Genomic DNA, 21217 nt, shown 5'->3' with positions numbered 1-21217 from the left:
CTCCCTGCCTGGCACCCCCACCCACCACAGGCTCTAAGCTCCAGGGGGGGCAGGGACTGTGTCTGTCTTATTGACTCTTAGGTCTCATTAGCAAACCCGCTGGCCTGGGACTTGGGAGCACGTGCACAGTAGGTGCTTATGTGTCTCCTCCCTGGACCCGCTCTCTTCGAGCTCAGGGTAGGAAGCACTCACAGTTCCCAGAACCGCAGTGATTCTGCCTGCCGGCAGCAAACATCACTGCCCTCTGGGGAGTCATCTTGGCTTCTGGAGCCCCTGGGGCGAACAATGCCTTTCCCTCCCCACCTGTCTCCTCTGGTCTGCAGTCTGAGCTCTGCCAGGGCTCAGGCTGACATTCCCCAAGGAGATTCTGGCCTCCGCCCCACACCCTGCTGCCCGCAGGCAACTCACCCAGGCAATGGCCGTTTTCCTGCTGGGAGAATCCTTGGCCGCACTGCAGCATGGGCAGAAGCAGAGACACAAGTGAGTGAAGAAGAGCCCACCTCAGTTTCCCTCCTTGTCACAGCCACAGAGCGGCCGTCACCTGGACCCTAGAACGAGGGGTGCTCGTAGCTCTGGGCCTGGGGGCAACCTCTCCCTGCCAGGACCCCTTCCCTTACACTGAGAATAGGAGGCTGGGGAATGGCAGAGAGCACATTCTGTTCTGACTCCTGCTCATTTCACTCCTGTGGGGTGCGTGTGTCTGAGCCGGGACGCCTAACAGAACCTGTCCCTCTTCAACGACCAGTCCCTACCTAAACTGCATACGGAGGGATCACCATGGAGCCTGTCCTTTGCTGAGATTTCCACCATCCTAGGGGTGGTGTCTGCAGATTTGGGGGAGTCCAGCTGCCCCCCCCCCCCGGAGCTGCAGGGCGGGGTGGGACTGGGAGTGGGGTGTTGCTTTTCTGGATCTGAGGCCCGGACGCCTTTGCTCACCTCCAGTGGGGCTGGGTCCTGAGGTCTGTCCTCATCCCGGGGGTAGGGGATCTCCAGCACGGAGTTCATCTCCTCACTGGCCACATTCCGGCTTGCCATCTTGCCGTCCGGCCATGTCACCTCCACACTGCTGGCTTCGTCCTTCCCTGCAGGACAGAAGATAAAACTGAATTTTACATTCTACTTCATGTTAATTAATTCATATTTCCATGGCCACACACGGCTAGCGGCTACCATACGGGACGATGCAGCTCTAAAGCTTACATTCCAGTGGACAGGCCAATCAGCGTGAAGCTCTTTTGTGGGGTGTTGGGGGGAGGTAAAGCCTGGTGGCAAGCAGGTTGACTTTGCAGTCCTGGCTTCAAATCTTGATTGTACCACTTCCCTGCTCCATTGGAAAGAACGTGGTGAGGGCTGGGCATCTGGGGGACCTGGGGCCAAATTCCAGCTCTGCCGCTGACTTGTTATGTAATCTTGGGCATGTCGCTATATTTATATACTTATATTATTTATAATTATAGCCTGCTAGGGGCCACAATTTCTTCTGCCATTGGGAATGGGTCTGCTTCCAAGGAGTGTCCACAATGGTGGGGATAGACAGGCAAAAAGAGGAACATAAATAACATCAGATATTGAGAAGTTCTGTGAAGAAAACAAAAGTAGGACAAGAGGGTAAAGAGGAACTGGGGGTTGGCTGGGGGCCTTTTCTAGTCCAGGGTGATCAAGGGTGATCTCGGGGAGAAGGCCCTTGAGCTGAGTTCCAAATGAAAGCCGAGGTGATAAAGAACGGGACGGCGGAAGGCCCAGGGGAGGCCCCAATCTGCAGAGCTGAGATGTTTACAGCAGCTAATGGCGAAGTGCAGAGAACATTCACGGAGAATCCACCTGCACACACCCTTAAAGCGATGTGTTACCTTGGTGGTAGAAAGTAGCTTGGGCAGATCTGTCCGGTGTTTAGGCCATGTCCAAGCTGGCTGCAGTCCCCTGCTTAAGGCATCGGGGCTGTCACTGCGGCAAAGTCAGGCTAATGGTCATGAACTGGGGTGGGCAGGAGGAGGGGACTGGGCCTCACCTGTGGGGAGAAGCTCTTCTCCTAATCGGTCACCCTGGGAAAGAGGGCAGGGCTCAGCCCAGGTTGGAGAAAGGGTGCGGCCCCCTCGTTGTCACCCACCAGGGATGACCAGATGTGGGCCTGGTGCTCAGGGGTCCACAAACCCAATCAGCTGTGGGCTGAATCAACAATACGTCACCCACGTGTTTGTGCTACTTTCCCCGTTAATGTATGCAGATACTCTTAGAAAAACAAGGGGAACCAGAAAGTGTTGCTGAATTTCTAGCAGCTCCGGGCCCTTATTGTCCACCAGTGGATTTTACCAGGATAGCTTCTATGGGGGCGGAGGGTAGTCTGTGACACATTTTCATGTATAAAAGGAATTCCTGCATTTTAGAAAATGTTGGCAGCCACAGCCAGACTTTAAGGGGAATGTGCGTGTAGACTTCTCTGTGTAGAGGTGCCCCCTTGGGATGGGAGGCCGGGAAGGCCTGGCTTGGAGGGTCCCAGAGGCCCCTTCCTCCCGGAGTCCTAGCATGCCACTCTGGGGCTTCCAGAGGAAGCCGCCCCTTCTGGGCCACATCACCCAGTGTCTGGGTTCTCCCTGCACTGGCCTCCCCTTTGCCTCGCCGCTGCTGCCGTGTTGTGTGTTAATGAGGGTGGGGACCTGCTCCGACACTCGCAGGTGTTAGGGGGTGGGCAGCCCCTACCTCCGCGGGCACTTGGGGCAGCGGCTCCCAGGAGAGTCTCCTGGAGCAGACCCGGAAGCCAGAAACTATTTCTCCTAACCCTCTCTTCCCCTGCTCCCTCCTTCTATATAATTCCTTTTGGAGGAGGAGGGTGGACACGGGATTAGGGGGTATTACCTATAGGTTTTTTTTTTCTCTGTTTTGAAATAGTTGCTTGAAGTTAAAGGCACCTGGCGTTTTCAGGTTGAACAGTGCCCAAATTAAGCGGCATATATAAAAAGTAAACATGTTTCCATTAAAAAAAGGAGACAAAGAATAGCAAATGTTTCTCACCTAAGCCAAGAGAACAGCTACACAAATACATTTTCCAGACTGACTGAAGTGCCAAAATAACTCAGAAGAGTCACCGAATATTCATAGACAATCATAAATTTACATTCTGTGTTTGCAGTGTGTCCTTCGGAGTCCTGCTGCCTCCCTTCCTCCAAACCCAGGGAGGGGCTGGGACTATGAGATAAGTAAGTGAAGGAGGAGGCGTCTCAGTAGGACTCCCTCCTCCGCTGCCAAGTGTTCTGCTGACTCCGGGCACCCTCTCCCAGGCCTCAGTTTCTTTATCTGTAAGATGGGTGTGCAGCCGAGAGTTCTAGCACTTCTGGGGAGGACAGTTCTTCTTCTTCACAATGTAAGCCCCTCCCCGGCCGACTGTCCCCTTAGCACCCCCAACACCATCATCTCTTAGACATGGGGTCACCCTGTAGTTCCCAAAGCACCCTCATTGACTGGCAATAATACTGGAGAATGTGTTCCCCAAACTGTACCCGCTGATCTCAGTGTTAGCACCAGATCCTCTTGGCAGCACCATGTGGAAGGTACTAGATCTCTCATTTCCATTTCAGCGACAAAGGGGCTCAGACCTGGGGAGGTGATGTAAATGGCCCATAGTTCCCCAGCTACGGACATCTGACCCCAAAGCCCCTATCTGCTTTGCCCTTGTTCTGCTCACTTCACCCTCACGCCCCCAACAGACCTAGCACCGTGCAGGATCTGGGATTTAGCAGGAAGGAGGTGAAGCCAGGCCCCTGCCTGTAGGAGCCACATCCCGCAGGGGCAAGGAACCTAGTGATTATGTTAAACTGGGAGCACGAAGCCATAGCATTGGTGCCACTTGGTCAGAGAGGCAGGTGTTAAAAGTCACTTCATTTGGGTGTTGCAGGAGTAGGAGTCTGTGAGACAGAGAAGGGAAGGAAGGAGCGGGTCAGGCAGAGGGTCTGGCATGGTACAGAGGTATGAAAAGGTCATGTGTATTTGAAGATCAGGGAGAAGTTCAAAGTGGGGAAGCAGAGCATGCGAGTGTGTATTAGGCAGGGGTGGGGGGGGGAGGGAGGAGACAGGGACGGACTTCTCTGTCTTTACTTGTGAGGCTTATCTGAATCCTCCTGACTGCCCTGAGAGTTGGATGTTCTAGCCGCATTCTCCAGGTGTAGACATTGGCAAGAAGTGACTTGCAGGTGTGGGAGTGAGGCCTGGAGCCCAGGCTCCTGTTCCCAGGCTTGGTTGTTCCTTCTCAAGTCGCCAGACATCTCAGGTCTTTCCAGGCACCACACAAGGGCAGTGTGAAAGCTGTCTGTCGGCTGGGGCTGTGAGTCAGGGAGTGGAGGAGGCCCCATTCACCAGCGCAGCTGGGAGGCCAAGAGCAGCAGGGAGTCACCTCTGGCAGCTTTTAAAGGACAAAGGCCAAAGAGGCACAGAGAATTGCGCTTTTCAGAAATACCAGCAAAACAGATGGTGGGAATACAGTTGGTGGAATATTTTTGCACTTTAATAAAGCAATTTTTATGTGGGCCACTGAATTTTCCTTCCATAAATGAGCACCAGCAGGCTTGGAGGCTGCTCTGAGTCACTTGCAAACAATTAAAGGAAGGTGCTGTAGTATGTAGTGGGGGGATGGGAGTGCCATCACTGCTTGGGGTGAGCTGGCTGGTGAGGAGCCCCCTATGGGGCTGGCAGGGGCAAGCAAGTAGGTGGTGGGTGCTTGTTTTCACTCTGGGTTTGGTTGAGTGACCTCAGCCCTCTGCAAAGTGGGGAATGGAGAGCCAGGGTGTGGGATATGTAGGGTGGGAGCACGGGGGGTGTTGGGGAAGCTAGGTTGTTGGTTCAGAGCAACCAGCGTGCACTGGGGACCCCACAGGGGCCGTGAGCAGAAATGCTTTTTTATGAGCCCGGCTGCCCATCTGCACCAGGAGGAGCCAGGAAAGGCCAGGGTGGGCCAGAGCAGGGGTGGGACAAGGCCGGGAGCACCGTGGAGCAGGGGTGGGGAGGGTGGTGGCCGACGCCACTTGTACGGGTAAAGATGAGGGCATTCTGCACGGCCAAGTGGGCCCTCTGGGAACCCCAGAGAATGAAACATCTGCCCAGTGAGGTCCCTGAGTTTTTACCGTGGTACGAGGCAGCCCAGACCCTCAGGAGTGAGGAGAGCACATGATGGGCGGAGAAGCTAGTCCTCTGACCCAGGCTCAGTGCAGAGATGAGCAGGATATGCACATGCCCAGGACACAGGCTGCCGAGGGGCACACGTGCACAGCCGCCCATATGTCTGTGTCCAGTTCTCTTGCCATCCATTGCCGCGAAGCCAGCGGGAGGCCGGGGATGAGTCTCAAAGGGAGGAAGGGAGCAGGGTCAGCTGGGGTGAGCAGGAGCATCGTGAGGGCTGGAAGGGGGGCTGTCTTCCCCCCAGAGACCCCCGGCTCCCTGCACAGCCATGTGCCCCACAGCTGTGGCTCAGTCATTCGGAACGACTAGGCAGACCTTTCTTGTATTTGTGGGCTGGACATGCCCCGAGCATGTCACCCCGAGTGCCACGAAACAAACTGGTCAGGACCAGAAACCATTGAACTGTCCAGGAGGAGACTTGCTCAATGAATGACGAGCGCGCCACACGGTGAACTACTGGGCCGTACCCGAGGGAAACAAAGGAGGGGTGCCCGTGCACAGAACGGCATCCTGGTTATATTGTTGAGGGGGGCGGGAAGCAAGTTTGGAAATAACGGGAAAAACATAATCATTTTCGTTGGAAACAAATCCCCGAGGAGTACTTACCTATAACCGTGCTCCCATGCATCTTGCATGTAATAAAGGCATATCATGGAGCATGGGCATGGGAGCAGCCCACTCCCCCCACCCCCTGCCCTCCACACTCCTGACCCCCTTACCCTGTTCTGCATTTCCTTTTCAATAGCGCTTAACATCTTATAACCTTTTATATATTTATGTAGTCGTTATGTTTATTACATAGTATATGTTTCACTAGTTCCACTAGAAGGTAAGATCAACCATGGCAAGGATCTGTGTCTCATTAGGGTTCGGCACATAGTATGTGCTCAGTAAATGCATGTTGATTAAATGAATCAAATGGTACTGGGAGAGGGTGAAGGGAGAAAAATTTTTTTTTTTTTTTTTTTTTTTTTTTTTTTTTAAAGATTTTTTATTTATTTAACAGACAGATCACAAGTAGGCAGAGAGGCAGGCAGAGAGAGAAGGGAGGAAGCAGGCTTCCCGCCGAGCAGAGAGCCCGACACGGGGCTCGATCCCAGGACCCCGGGACCATGACCCGAGCCGAAGGCAGCGGCCTTAACCCACTGAGCCACCCAGGCGCCCCAAAGGGAGAAAAATTTACTTTTCACTTAATATTCAAAAGATAATAGTGAGATCAGGGGTTCTTTTTCCTTTCTTTGTAATGATGTTATAATTTCTAATTGTCGTATAATCAATATGCATTATTCCTACAATCAGGAAAACCATTAAATCCTTCTAAGAACATTTGCAAGCACTGGTCTCCCTGGAAGGCCCCTGGTGGCCCTACCCCAGCCCAGCATAGCCTGGCTTCGGCTTGCCTTGCAGGGCTGCACACCCCCCTCTGATCTGCTTGTCCCCTCCAGCCTGGCTCTTGGCTACCCCCACTACCCCCAGCTCGGCTTTGGCTTCCCTCTCTAGGCTCTGTTCCTACCAGACCATTTGGTTATATGGGCACCTGAACACACTCCCATCTTTGGGCCTTTGTTCAAGCCAGGCTCGCCCCTGGGATGCTCTCTTCTGCCACCCTCTGTGCCTTCTAAATCCCTACCATCCAGCTAGACCCCATACTAAGCCCATGTCCTTGGGAAAGCAGGACTATTTCTCCCATGTTTGTCCTCACGCAGCCCCTGGGCCAATGTGACAGTGCGTCCAGATCTGCCTTTTTCAGACTGTGAGCCTGGAGGGCAGGGAGTATCTCTTCTTTGTCCCATTTGTCACTTTCCCACATCTCTCTGTATCTCATGGTTTCACTATTCCCATTTGCCTGTGTGCCCCACCCTCTCTCTTTCCTCAACCTTTCCTTTTGTCTGGCCTTTCCTCTTGGCTCCCTCTCTTCCTACCCCATCGCTGGCCCCTCCATCAATCAGGAAGGCTTGCACTATGTTGGATCCATGAAGGAGACCCTCTGGGTTGGGGACCTTGGAGCTGCAGGGATGGCGCCCACCTGCTCCTGGCTGTGTCCCTCCTCCTGGTTCTGCTGCCAGCTCAGCCGCCTCTGGGAGTCTCACTGCCAGGCCCAGGGCTGACCCATAGGGACCAGTCCCTTCCGTGACTCTCTGGGAGTGGATCCTGGCAACGGAGAGGAGCTTACAGGGGGACTCATGGAGCAGTTTGAGCTGGAGTTCAGAGCCAGAACAAATCCCCTGGCCTTGCAAGATATCGAGGATTGGCAGTCTGGAGGGGCTCCCCACCAGGGCAGCATCTCTAACTTGTCCTGACACGGCTATGTGGAACCTCAATTTCCTTGTCTATACAATGGGGTGGGAGCTGCTGTCCAGCTGGATACTGGGTGAACATCCCACCTAGGATACCGCGGCTGTTACCCTGGTGATTGGATGGCCTTGCATAGGTTGCTTGGTAACTGAGGGGACATGGATGTCCAGGAAGAAAGAGGCAAAGCAGGAGGACCTTGTCTGGGTCCATGCAGAACAGCTCTGGGAGGTCAAGCCCTTACGTTATGGTGGTCAGTGGTGACCAAGGGATCCAAATCCGGCCCTCTCTACTTTCTGGAGATGGGATTTGGTGCCAGTTACTTAGCCTGAGCCTCAGTTTTCTGACCTGTGTAAAGGGGTTATGATTTATCTCATTGCGGTAAGAACTGCGTGAAGTTTCTTGCATGGAGTCCGTTAGCTCAGAGCCTTGCACATGCTAAGCGTTCAAGGACAGTCAGCTATGGTGTTTGGCGAGAGAGGACTATGTATTCAAGTCATCTTGTACTTGGCCAGTGTAGCAAATGGCTACCGTAAAAGTGACAAATGCTTCAACAGGGAGCTGACCCATCCAGGGCGAAACAGCTCAAAAACATGCTCATAGAACCAGGCCCTGGGTCCTCAAACCTTTATGCTTCTTTTCCAGACTGCATAAATATTATGTGTTCCTATAAAAGTTGGAACACACACACAAAACATACGGAAGGAAATAAAAAGAACACAGTCGGGTGGGTCTGAATTCGAACGTCAGCTCTGCCACCCATCGACCATGTGACCTTGGCAGGTTTCTTAACTGCTATGATCTTCAGTCTTCCCATCTGTAAAATGGGGATAAGTAATGCCCATCTCTCAGGGGTTGCGAGCATGAAAGGACATAATAAGAGCAAAGTGCCTCCTGGAATGACTGAGAGTTACTCAGTCAGTCCAGCCACTCAGAATCACTGTTCCGACTTCCTGTTTTTTCCATTGTCCGTATGATGTATAATATAATATTGTGTATAATATTAATATAAACATGTATATTAACGTCAGACCATGTTGTCTACTCTTCCAATGTTAATATCTTATCTCCCCATGAGCTGTTAACACATGGGCGAGGGTATCTGACTTGGAGCCAGGTATATTCGACTCAGATGCTTTCTTTTTTTTTTTTTTTTTAAAGATTTTATTTATTTATTTGTCAGAGAGAGAGTACACACGGACAGAGAGGCAGGCAGAGGCAGCGAGAGAAGCAGGCTCCCTGCTGAGCAAGGAGCCCGATGTGGGACTCGATCCCAGGACCCTGGGATCATGACCTGAGCTGAAGGCAGCGGCTTAACCAACTGAGCCACCCAGGCGTCCCTGACTCAGATGCTTTCTTAATCGTTGTGTTTTAATAAAGTCACTCTTGGCTCCTCCACACTTTTTCCAGGATTGTCCCTCCTCCCAAGAAGTCTTGTTAGACATTCCCACCCTCCCACCCTATTCCCTCCCCAATGCATTTCTTTAAAGATGTTTGATGTTGAAATAATTCTAGATTCTCAGGAAGTTGCAAAGATAGTACAGAAAGGCCCTGTGTACCTTTCCCCCAGTTGCTCTCAAAGGTTAGAGCTGTGCCCCTGTAGCGTGATACCAAAACCGGGAAATCGACATTGGTACTGTGTGTGCGTGCATGTGTAGTTTTATGTCATTTTATCACATGTGTGGATTTGTCTAACAACCATCACCAAAATCAAGACACAGGACTGCTCCATTACCCCAGAAACCTCCCTCAGGCTGCCCCTTTATGTGGCCATACCCACCCCTGGCAACCACTGTTCTATTTTCTGTCTCTAATTAAAAAAAAAAAAAATTAAGACTTTATTTATTTATTTGAGAGGGAGAGTGAGAGAGCATGAGAAAGTGGAGGATCAGAGGGAGAGGGAGAAGCAGACTCTCCACTGAGCAGAGAGCCTGAAGTGGGGCTCAATCCTAAACTCTGGGAACTGCCCAGGATCGTGACATGAGCTGAAGGCAGGCGTTTAACCAACGGAGCCTCCCAGGAGCCCCTTTGTCTCTGTAATTTCATCATTTTGAGAATATTATATAAATGGAATCAACAATATGGGCCTACTTTATGAGATGGGCCTTTCCCCCCACTCCCCATGATGCCCCGGAGAGCTATTCAAGCTGCTACGTGTATCAGTAGTTCCTCCTTATTGCTGAGTAACATTCCTGGTGCGGATGGACAACGGTTTGTTGAACCGTAACCTATTACGGGGTGCCCCCCGGGTGCTTCCAGTCTGGGCGGCTGCCAACAAAGTTACTGGAACAATCTTGCATAGATTTTTATGTGACAGAAGTTCCTGTTAATCTGGGATAAATACCTCAGAGTGCAGTGGCTGGGTCTTATAGTAGTTGTGGGTTTGGTTTTTTCTTTTTAAAGAAACCGCCAAACTGTTTTGCAGAGTGGCTGTACTGTGTTGTTTTCCCACCAGAAATGCACCGGCGAGTGCATTTCTTCGCACCCTCGCTGGCATGTGGTGTTATCGCTATTTTTGGTAGCTGTTCTGATAGGTGTGTGGTGATGGCTCATGCATACGACAGGTGTATAGGATCACTGTTCACATGCTGTCTATCTGTGCCTTAAGCCTATAAACACAGAGTACAATTTGCTTGCTTCCCTCCTCCAGACAGGAACCAATTTTCACCCCCTTGGGGGTGATCGCACCTGCTGCCAAGAATGCGGGGGTTCTCTAAGCCTTCCAGCTAAGGGAAGGCACCAGCGGTTTGGGGAGGCTTTAATCACCAAGCCGGCCCCAAGAGGCCAAGACCACAGCTGGTGTGGACGAGTCTGGCACAGGGCAATGTTTGAACAAGGCCCCAGTCTTGGATGCGGGGATGGTTAAATACGCTGACCCGAAGGTGAACGAATTCAACAGAGGACCGCAGTGGGGGTCCGTGCAAAGGGCAGGGCATGGAAACCTCCCTCTGGAGTTCAGGTTCATTTTGGAGCAGGGTTGCCTGCATGGCTGGTGTCCACCACAGCCGTCCCCGGACCTGGATGTACCATACACTGGCAGCCCTCCGTTCCCGAGCATGCTTCAGGACACGCTTTCCGGAGCCCACCACCATCTGGGCGCGACAGCCCATTGCCTGCCCTGTCCCCCGCCCTGACTCACCTAAGCCAAAGTGTGCCACGGGCTCCATCTCACAGAGGTAGCCCGAACCCCCGTCGATAATCCTCAGGTGGGCCCCGCTCTTCTTGGTGTAAAGCACGACCTTAGCTCCCCGGGCGAAGGCCCCGAACTGGGTCCGAGGTACCACTCGCAGCCAGTTGTTGCTGAAGCCCTGCAGGGAGGGAGGAAGGCAGGTGAGTATCAGGGGTGGGGAGCAGGAGGGGCAGGGAGGGAGGAAGGAAGGGGAGGGAAGGAAGGGGGGGGCAGACGGAAGAGAGAAGGAAGGTGAACGAGGCACACAGGTGGGCTGAAGTCTGGAAAGAGAGGAATTGGAAAAATGAAGGAAAAGCCAAGAGGCTCGGGAAAAGCCGTTTTTGGAGAAGTGCCGGTGGACAGCGGAGGGCCAAGGGCTTCTCCCACGAGGCAGCCCTTCTTGGAGGTTTACTGTGTGTGGCTGCGATTTATTTCCTGGGTTTCTATTTCCCACCATGCTCGGCAAGCAAGCATCCCCGGAGCCTCTGTCCTCGTCCACCTTGGATCCAGAGGAGCACACAGGGTCGCACTCCATGGGCCCCGGGGCGCATGCGCACCTGGTTCCCCCGGAAGACAGATAGCGGCTGAGCCATGGACTCCCCGTGGGACAAGATGAGGTCCAGCATCCCGTCTCCATCGAAGTCTGTCACCACACCCCCTGCAACAAGGCAGATTTCACTCTGGCCATCGGCCAGGAGAACCAAGCGGGAGAGGGGCTCCCGACCACTGCCCAGTCGTGGCGCATGTGCCCCCCTGGGGGGGAGGGGGGAAGCCGAGAGCACAGCGCTGGGGCAGGAAGCCGGGGGGGAAGCCTACGTCCTCGGATTTCTCACAGCCGGCTCATGACAGGAGATCATGAAAGGGGCTCCCTTTCCCTTCCCTGAACTTCGCATGGAGACAGTGGGTGCCAACCGCTCAGACCGTGAGGACTTCTTCCTCATCTATCACACGCCCTTTACTTTTGTAACTGTTATCCATATGTCATGTCTGCACATTCATGGGCTCCTGTAGGTCCTCACTACCACGCACACAGGTAAGGAGGGCAAATGGCATTATTCCTTCCATGCATGTGCAGGGTAGGACCCACAAGGTGAAGCACCTCTTCCAAGACCACAAGTGAGGCAGTGGCAGAACCGAGGCTTGGGACTCCCGTTCCAGTGCTCTTTCTCTGACACCAGGCTGAATACCAAGAGGGGAAGGGTCAGACTGCAGGACCCGCAGCCTCTCCTTTCTATCCCTGCCTGGTGCCAGAGAACCTACCGCCCATGGATTTCCAGAGCCCCACACGGATCGCTGGCTCCCCTGCTTCCAGCCTGGGGCTCCCAGGGGCTCACCCAACCCTCGGGTGTCAGCCTTCAGCATGGCAGGGAAGGCGGGGTCCCGTGCCCCAGGGAGCCCTCTTGCCCTCATCCCGTGCCCGGACAGAGCGGAGACAGAGGAGGGCGGGCTGGGGCCCCCAGATGCCCTCACCTGTGCCCCGACCCTCAGGCTCCAAGGCATCACCGGGATTGAGTTCCTCAATGAGGGGGTCGCCGTGTTCCCTGCGAATGACCCTGCAGGAGAAGAGACAGGTCGTTCCCAGATGAGTAACGTGCTGGCATGGCACCCACGGGCCCCCTGAACCCAGAGGTCCACTTGCTCCCGTCCCTGTCCCCTGAGCAGCCCCGGGCCCCACCTGGACGCCTACTGAGCCACCATCTACTCACAGAGCCTGCCTACACCCTGCCTGTTCCCTTTCTGGGTTTTAATTTACGTTGGTAAATATTGATTTTTCTTTCTCTAATGGATGAGTTATAGACAGTCTGGGGAAGGGCAATTGATGGATGGAGAAGGGGCAGGGACGCAGCTACCTTCAACTGACCTTCCCGTTCCTTCAAGTGGCCCTGGGCTTCTGAGTTCTGGGTGTAACCAGGATTCAAACCGCTCAGATGCCACCTCCTCCAAGCCCTCCCTGACGGTCCTGTGGGAAGCAGGGCCTTCCTGCTCGGCCTTTGTCACTTCCTGCCTTGTGGTAAAGCTCTGAGCAAGTGCCTCTTCTCTCTCCAGTTGGACTGGGATCTCTTCACAGGCTGGGACCACGTGTTACTGGTTCTCGCATATTCTCGGGCACCTGACACAGCGCGTGGCCCCCCGGGGAAGCTCTGCTCGAGTGTCTGCAGGAGGCGAGGATGAAGTCCAGCGGCAAAGAGGGCGGAAACGGATCCCTTTGGGCTGCAGGGGCTCTATTTTAAGCTCTGAATCACGGCAATACTTGCTTCAGAAAAGCCCACTGTGAGCGTCTTGCTCTGTCTCCACACCGAGCTCAATGCTGATGATGGTGGCGAGCTTTCCTCCGATTTTTCTCACTCGTTAGATTCTCACAGCCTTGGCTGCTCTGGCCTGGATGTGTGGAGCAATAGTGGGGGAGCCGGGGGGCTGGGAGGGATCTGATCTCTCCCCCCGCGACACTGCCGGTGGCTCTTGTCTGCCCAAGTCACAGAGAGTCACCAGCGGGCTGAGCTGTGGCCAGTGACTTTGGGGGGGGCGCAGGGGTGCCCTGAGCTGGAGCCTGTGGTTGCCGGAGGGCAGGGTGCAGGTGGTCTGCTGTGGCGAGCAGCAGCCCTGGGAGAGCCGTCTGTCAGTCCCGGGCATCTGTGCTGAGCTCACCCGCGGGTGTGGTCCGGGCGGAGGGCCGTGTGCCTGGGTGCACTCCGGCACGTGAGCCATGTGTGCCTTAGTCTGCCAACAACCACAGTCCCTTTGACTTCCTGTGTCCCGCAGGCTCTGCCATAGCTGGGTTCAGGTTCAGGTGACAGTGCAGTTAAGGGTTCCTAAGGACAAAGCCCAGCAGTTCCATGCATCGACGTATTTGCCCAACAAATTCTTCGGCAGTGACTTGTGTGCTGTCCAGCGTGTGGGGGGCTGCGGCTGTGGTGTGCGTCAGGGAGGACGGAGCTCAGGGTCCATGACCGCAGGGAGTCTCAGGCAGAGCTCCGAATGCCAACAGGGAGAGAGGCTGAAGGGACGGAGAGCTGGGCAAGCCCACTTGGGCTTCGGGCTTCCTGGAGGAAGGGTCGACTAAGCTGAGACCGGAGGATGAGTGTGGTCACTCATAGGAAGAGGGAGGAGCAAGGGGCAGAGGGGGCGGGCTGCCTGAGGGTCCAGGCCGGGTACAGCCCAGAACTGAACAGAGGGATGGTGTCGGGAGCTCAGCTGTAAACGGAGAAATGGAGTGTGACCAGGTGGGGGACAAAGCGGGGCTGTGGGATGAGTCCAAGAGAAGGCAGTGGGGGGCTTCCAAAGGTTTCAAGTGGAAAAGGGGTGTGGCCAGATTTGCATTTTCAAACACCTTGCTGAAGGCGCTTGTAGGAATCCCCTTCAGAGCCAGAGACAGGAGCTGGGGAGCGGCATAGGGGTGAAGAGACGAGAACAGAGCAGAGGCAGGTGTCAATGTCAGCAGTGTGACCTTCACATCCCGGCTGGCCTGGGAGAGTGCGTGTTGGCCCGCCAGCCCACTGTTATCAACAGGACCTCTTACGCTCACTAAGCATCTGGTTTGGGTGATGAAATCCTTGGTTACCTCACTCCTCATTGCAAGATCACAGGCTCAAGCACACGGAGGCTTTGAGTCCCCAGCATCTCCCATGAGGAGCCTGCCGTGTTCCATTCAGCGACGGGGACAGGTGGGGCCAAACCTGCAGGATGGCCGGCGGAGCAACGGCCTGGACTGTAGCTCCTCACACTCTGGGCCGTGGGCTCGGGACCCATCTGGCGCTGGGACTTGGAGCACAGTCGCGTACCTGGGAAGCGGCTCACTCTACGGCTGCATGGAGGCCAAGACACTAACCCATGGGACCACTGTGCGGTGACCCTGTCCTTGTCCATGGCAGCCCCGGGCCAGCCTGCCCTCGGGGTGGCCAGAGGGAGGCTGGGTGGTGTGACAGAGCCAGGTGGGCAGGCGGATGGGGGAGGGGCCTGGGTGACGAGATCACTAGACTCCCTTGTGCTCAGGGGCCCTGGCCAGTGACACTTTATTAGCCAGAGAAGGAAAGTAGTGTCTCTGTTAACGAGCAATTGATCTTCCGCAATTAATCTGGAAGTTGTGAATAAGCTTTTTCCAAGGCGCCTAATTAGTAAACCTGGTGCCTTTGGGGGGTGATTACTTCCAGTCAGGATTGATGTTTTGTTAATAATCATATTTTAAAACATGCTTAGTCACAGCTCTTGCCTTTTATTAATAGTTGGGGCCCCCCCCCCCGGGGTAGAGGATGGGGGCTCCGCGGAGCCAAGCCAGGTGATCGGGCCCATTTCCTGAATCCAAGGCCCCTTGCTCCCCCTGCCTCCTCTTCCCACCAGCTCCTGAGCCCCAGTAGCATGTTTTAGGTCAGGAACGGGGTTGTCTCAGAGCACATGGGGCCTGAGGTTCCCCAACAGCAGTTCTCAAGCTTTGGTGTCATTAAGAGTCACCTGATGCCCAGTGCACTTGTGAAAAATAGAGGTTTCTGGGCCTCACCCTGTAGATTCTGATTCAGGAGATCTGGGGTGGACCCCGGAACGCTGTACTTTAAATAAGCACTTTGGGTGATTCTGATGCAATGGTCCCTGGGCCCCTCTGAGAGAAGTACTGCCTTCAAACTTCCAACCTTTCCTCCCCAGATATAGGTGCTTGCAGATTCCTCCCATCTGTCACTCCCTTTTCCTTGTCTACCATTGATCGTCTCTTCCAGCATTTCCCAAGGGATTTTTGCAGCGTACCAGTCCCAAGAATAAAATCTTTGAAAGAGGTGTCCTGTAGTCAAATCTATTTGGAATACTCCATCTCCCTTTCAGAAATTAAAAACACTCATGCTCGTGTTAAAGGCTCTGAGAAGTCCTGCGGCCAGTAAATCTGCCTGTCTTTGCTAACCGCAGGCGCATCCAAACAAACTTGACTCTGTAACTCCTTTTTGTGGTGACGTGGATTTCTCTCCCGTAGAGCTTGGGTTCTAGGCACACATTGGGCCATGTCCCTCTGCATGTTTCCCCCACAACAGCAGGAGGCCAGCTTCCTGCCCTGGTTCTGCCCTTCATTCCACAGCCTCTTGCTCAGTCCCTCCTTCCCTCCTCTCTGTTCCTTCATCAGGGGACCATCAGGAATCAGCCCTGGGAACTCCCCTCTGAGTCCTACACCTTGCTCCTGACTCCCAGCCCGAGAGAGCGAGAAGTCACTGCCAGGCTGCAGTGCCTACCGGAAGAGACGGTTGGCTGAGGAGCTGCGGTGGGCGAAGTTGTTGAAGAAGATCTCCAGCTCCTGGTCATTGTCAAAGTCAGCGGCGATGACGGTGCGGACCGGGGATGGCATGGAAAATTTGGGAGAGGCGATGTCCTGACGGGGGAGAGGGTGCAGGTCAGCAGACAGAGGTGTGTGTGTGTTTGGGGGTGGTGGTGCAATCCAAGAGAAGAGACAGCCCACCTAACACCTCCTCTCTCACCTCTCCTGGAAGGGACCTGTGGTGGCGGCACCCAGGACCACAAAGACCTTGGGCTGCTTGTAGGACAAGGAGGTGAGAGGAACAGTCCCAGTTCCCACCAGCAGAGCACCTGGCTATTCCCTGGTCAGGGTCACACGCAGCCCTCCCATCGAGGTGGGGCAGATATCAGCATTCCCATTTTACAGGCAAGGTGATGGTGTCCTGGGGGAGGGAGGGGAATCACCCATGGTCATGGCTAATGATGGGGCGGTAGCCAGGGCTTCTGACTCAAGATGCTATGTCCCTTCCTCCTCTGCAGGAGAGTCAGAAGCAGGGACTGGGGGGTGGGGGACACTGGAAAGTGCTCTGCACTTGAATCCAGGTTTCTCTGCTGACTAGTTGTGTGATCTTAGGCAAGTCATTAACCTCTCAGGTCTCACTCTCTCTGTCAGTAACATGGGGCTAGGAATAGTGTGGCTCAGGCTGTGAACACTGCGCATAAAATGCCTGGCAAGCACTGGGCATGAACCAGATCCTTGGCACTGGTCCTGGCCTTGCTCGTGCCATCAGTCCCATGGAAGGCAGGAGAGGGGGTTTCTACCTGTGTTTTTGCTGTTTTTTAAAAGTTTTTTTCCTGGAAGCCTTTCATTTTTCTTGAGACCCTTACTTTGGGGGTTTGTGGTATCAGATATACTTGTCTGGGGTTCATGGGGAGACCCCAGGCCCAGGAGAGCCCAGCTTGGACCTCGAAGTGCTGACACAGCCTTGGAGGACCCAGCAAAGGGTCTCAGGGGTGGGACTTCCTTTTGAAATAGAAGAAGAGGCGTAGAGAGCAACCTTCGGATTATAAGAATATTCATCACAGATGCTTTTGTCTCTTAAAGATTCTAGCAGCCTGTCTGGCTCTCAGGGCCCACCTGGAAAGGGTTGGGAAGGGACAGTTCATGTTTCCGGGAGTGCCCCTCTGCCCACTGGCCTGGCCCTGCTCCTTGGCCTCTCACTGCAGGTCCCCCCTCCAACCAATGCAGGAAGGAGCCAGCCTGGGACAGCTGGCGAGCTGCCTGTTCTGGGGAGCCCAGGAGAGAGGTTGTCCCCATCAGCATGGTAATGAGGTTGATTAAGAGCCTGGCCACTTGGCCAGGGTGGGCTGAGCAGGGCCCTAAGAGCTGGAGAGAAAGGGACCTCAGGATCTCTAAGTCATTATTATTCTATTGATCCTATAAAAATGGAAACCTACATAGCTCCCTCGGGGTTTCCCCCTGGACACCCGGGCTTCTGAGATAACATATGTAAAGTGCTTAGCACAGTTCCTGGCACATGGAAGGCACCTGATACATGGGGCGCCTATCATCATTGTTATTGCTCCTGGGAGCTCTGGGGAGGGGCCACCACGAGGCCGGGCCGTGTTCTTCAACCACAGCACACTGATGTTTGGGCCTGGATCATTCCTGACTGGGGGACTGTCCTGTGCGTTACAGAACATTTGGCAGTACCCCTGGCCTCCACCCACTGGATGCCAGTCACACCCTTCTCCCACACCTTTCTCCCACCAGGGTCATAGACACTGTCCCCAGACACTGTCAAATGTCCAGGGGAGAATATGACCCCTGGTGGAGAACCTGAGTTAAGACAAAAAGCGGGGAGGGGAGTGCGCCTGGATGGCTCAGTCAGTTGAGTGTCTGACTCTTGGTTTTTGCTCAGGTCATGATCTCGCTGATCATAGGATTGAGCCCCACGTGGAGCTCTGCGTCTAGTTCTGCGCTCAGTGGGGAGTCTGCTTGAGGATTCTGTCCCTCTGCCTTCCCCCAGCTTGTGCGTGTGTATGCCCTCTCTCTCTGTCTCTAAAGTCAATAAATCTTAAAAAATAACAAAAAGCTAAATAAGGATGAAAATCATCCAGGATCCCGGAATCAACTGCTTTGAGTTCAGGGCAGGCCTCCTTCTCACTTGGAGAGCCCAGGTCTCAAGGGAGTGAGCAGCTGGGCCTGAGCGTCCCCAGGTGGCTGCTACAAGAGAGGAAGCTTGTGGCGGTGACCCAGACAGAAGGGTCCTAGAGACTCCCCTGGGACTATGAAGCAACAGGAAAATTCTCACTCCCACAGGGGACTTTGGCAAGACCTAGGTACCTGCAGAACCATCCAGACTCACTGAGATCAGTTTCAACCATCCTATGTGAGCTCCGGGAGAAAGCTCCAAATTCCAGCTCACCCAACAGTCCCTTTGAAGGATTCTTGGCATCGCAGTCTATTGACAGCCCAGGGAGGGGACACAGAGAGGGACTGGAGGTGCCCACCACCTGCCATTTGTCCTTAGGGGCCACAGAGCTCCAGAGCCTCAGCTTTCCGTCTGTCCCTCTCTTGCCCACCGCACCCTTAGCCAGAACTTACACGTGGAAAGATCAGGCTTTCCAGGAGCCACCTGGAAAACTACTGCCAATCCAGGAACGAAGCCCAGAGCCTTCATTGCCCTGTTCCTGCCCACTGTGGGATGTTGCTCTCCCTCCTCTGCCAGTGGCTCTCCCTGCCTCGGGCACTAGAGATGGTACTGAAGCCCAGGCTGGACTCCATCGTCTTCCCCTAGATGTTGCCTTCACTGTGGCTGTCCTGCCTCTAGGCCCTGCAGAGCCACAAGCCCCTTCTCAGCCTGGTGGGAGGCACAGGCAAGGTGGCATCCCCAGGACATGCCAGGGCTGCACGCAGTGCTGTGGGGATGGGCGGGAGGGGGCCGGGTAGGGAGGGCGAGGTCCCCTCTTACCCGAAAGCGGACCTTCCCATGGGCACTCATCTGCAGGTAGAGCCGGTGGGGGCCGTTCCAGTTGCCGTAGACGATATCCACTTTGCCATCACGGTTGAAGTCGGCTAGGGCGACACCTCGCCCATGCTGGTGGGGGTCGTCCACACCTGGGGAGGAACGACAGGGACCCTCAGGGCTGCACCCCCTGCAGGCCCTAAAAACGCTTGCCTTGCTAGAGCTCCTTGGAGAGGCACAGGGAGGGTGACCCTTGTGCCGACTGACCCTGCCCTCCCAGGGGGCAGACCGGGAGCCCCAGCTACCAGCTCAGAATTTCTCCCTGGGCACAGCCAGGGTGGTGGGACAGCCGTGTGGTTGCAAAGGGAACCAGACTTGCCTTCAGTGGCATCCGCCCAGCAAGCACACAATTTTCACTCAGTTTTGGGGTAGCATGGGTGGGGGAAGGAGACATGCAAAGTCTGGAGGACTAAAGGCCCCTCCAGCCACTCCAACGCTGCCACTGGGGTATAGTAAGTTGGTCATCACCCATTGGCTTAAATCTCTCAGTAACTCCCCAGTCTTGTTGGGTCAAGTTCAAGTGCCTGGGGAGCACAAGGCTCCCACCCACCCTATCTGGTCTTGATCTGGTACCCCTCCTCCTCCCCCCTTACTCATAAACTCTGGCGACCTGTGCTCCTGTCATTCCTCAAATGAGCCCTGCCCTTTCTGGCTTCTGGGCCTTTGCTCAAGCATGTTGCTGCTCCTGGAATGCTCTTTGCTTGGCTCTTGGTTATCTGGTTCCTTGTTTTTCTTCTGTTCTCAGCTACTTTGTCACCTCCTCAGGGAAGCCTTCCCTGACCACTCCCATGAAAACAGCTCCTCCCAGCTACTTTGTTATTTGTCCTGACAGCCTCTCATTCTTTCCCTCCACTGTGCTGATCATAGCGACCATTGGGTTCCTTTGTGGTTTATCTGCTTAGTGTCTGGTTTCCCCACGAGACCTTATACTCCATGAGGTCAGGGGCTGTCTTCTTGTTCACCTGTATTCACGCAGCATCTGACTGGTAGTTTTCAGTAAATACTTGCTGAATGAATGAAGAGACATAAATAATTTGACAGAATGCTTCTGGGGATGTTGGTGACAGCAGAGGAAATGCCACATCATAACACAGAAACCCACAGCGTGCCTTGAGAGCTCGGGGAAGAGAAGCCTGTGTGTCCAGTGTCGCTGGCTTCTGCTGTCCCTGCATCTGCCAGTGTCCACTGAGCTGACCCTGGTGGAGGACAGGGGCTGGCTTTGCCCAGAGGAATGGCCTGACCTCCCGGCTGCCCGAGGCAGATATGTTCCATCAGGCCAAGCATGGAGCTGAGAGGTGCTGGGTGCTGGTTCTTAATACCCATGCTGACTCTCTCAGAGGACAAACTGCCATTGGTCATCGGGTCCTCAGAGATGGGGTGGGCGACAGGACAGATAATGGAGGGGAGAGGGACACCTGGGTGGCTCAGTGGGTTAAAGCCTCTGCCTTCGGCTCAGGTCATAATCCCAGGGTCCTGGGATCGAGCCCCCCATCGGGCTCTCTGCTCAGCGGGGAGCCTGCTTCCTCCTATCTCTCCGCCTACTGTGATCTCTGTCTGTCAAATAAATAAAATCTTAAAAAAAAAAAAAGATAATGGAGGGGAGAATCACGGAATCCAGGGTCCAGGGAGATCTTGCCAGCAGCAACCACAGAGCTCCTGGGGATGGGAGCCAGCAGAAGGTGCGGGTGGGGCTCCCTGAGACCTTGAATGCTGAGTACCCTCTCGGGGGAGGGAAGGATCTGGACAATGGGTGGGAGGTATGGGGAGAAGAGGCAGTGTGCCTTAGGCTTGAGGAAGAGGCTTTTCCAAGGAGGGGGGCAGCCTCTAACCCCTAGGATTAACACCCCATTAATTCTCTACAAAACTCCCCAGCCCAAATGTCGGTGGCCTTCTGTGTTGGCCCATTTCTCTCCTATCTACGAGGCACCTTGACAAGGAGCTGGTTCCCTTTCACGGGAATAATCGGTGCCAGGCCGCATTTCACAGCAGCATCTGTTTGGGTGATGAATGCCCTCTTGACATGTCTTGTTAAACCCCTGCAATCATTCTGACTTTCAATTACGGGCCTAGCACCTTTCCTCTCTCCTCCCGCCAGATACCTTCTCCCACTCCAACTTGCTTGCTCACCTCTGCTCCCATCTCTTTAACACCTTATCAAACCCTCTAGGTTTTCTCCACCACGACCTCCCCTTCATTTTATGATTTTTCAGCAATGAGAAAATTTGCTGCCAGAGTATATAGTCCTGTGGTGTGTGTGTGTGTGTGTGTGTGTGTGTGTGCACGCGCATGCCAGGTGGGAGGACAGGCCAGGGGAGCTGCCTCCAGCTCTAGCTCTGTCCAGGAAGGAGGAGAG

General features: G+C 54.5%; 1 protein-coding gene across 2 annotated transcripts in view; it reads right to left on the bottom strand.

Moving 5' to 3' along the window:
• The window catches only part of CRTAC1 (cartilage acidic protein 1), a gene marked incomplete at its 5' end in the record, with an annotated part of 131248 nt that overhangs the window by 16604 nt on the left and 93427 nt on the right, over positions 1-21217 (bottom strand). For both annotated transcript variants that reach the window (XM_080823129.1, XM_080823128.1), the window contains 7 exons: positions 409-451; positions 937-1082; positions 10598-10766; positions 11185-11285; positions 12098-12180; positions 15835-15971; positions 18811-18956. In XM_080823129.1, the coding sequence (XP_080679255.1) occupies positions 409-451; positions 937-1082; positions 10598-10766; positions 11185-11285; positions 12098-12180; positions 15835-15971; positions 18811-18956 (825 nt within the window). The remainder of the gene's footprint in view (positions 1-408; positions 452-936; positions 1083-10597; positions 10767-11184; positions 11286-12097; positions 12181-15834; positions 15972-18810; positions 18957-21217) is intronic.

Source organism: Martes martes (assembly GCF_963455335.1).
Source record: "Martes martes genome assembly, chromosome: 14".
NCBI lineage: Eukaryota > Metazoa > Chordata > Mammalia > Carnivora > Mustelidae > Martes > Martes martes.
Note: the sequence above shows the minus strand (reverse complement) of the source record. Positions and strands in the feature narration are given on the sequence as shown.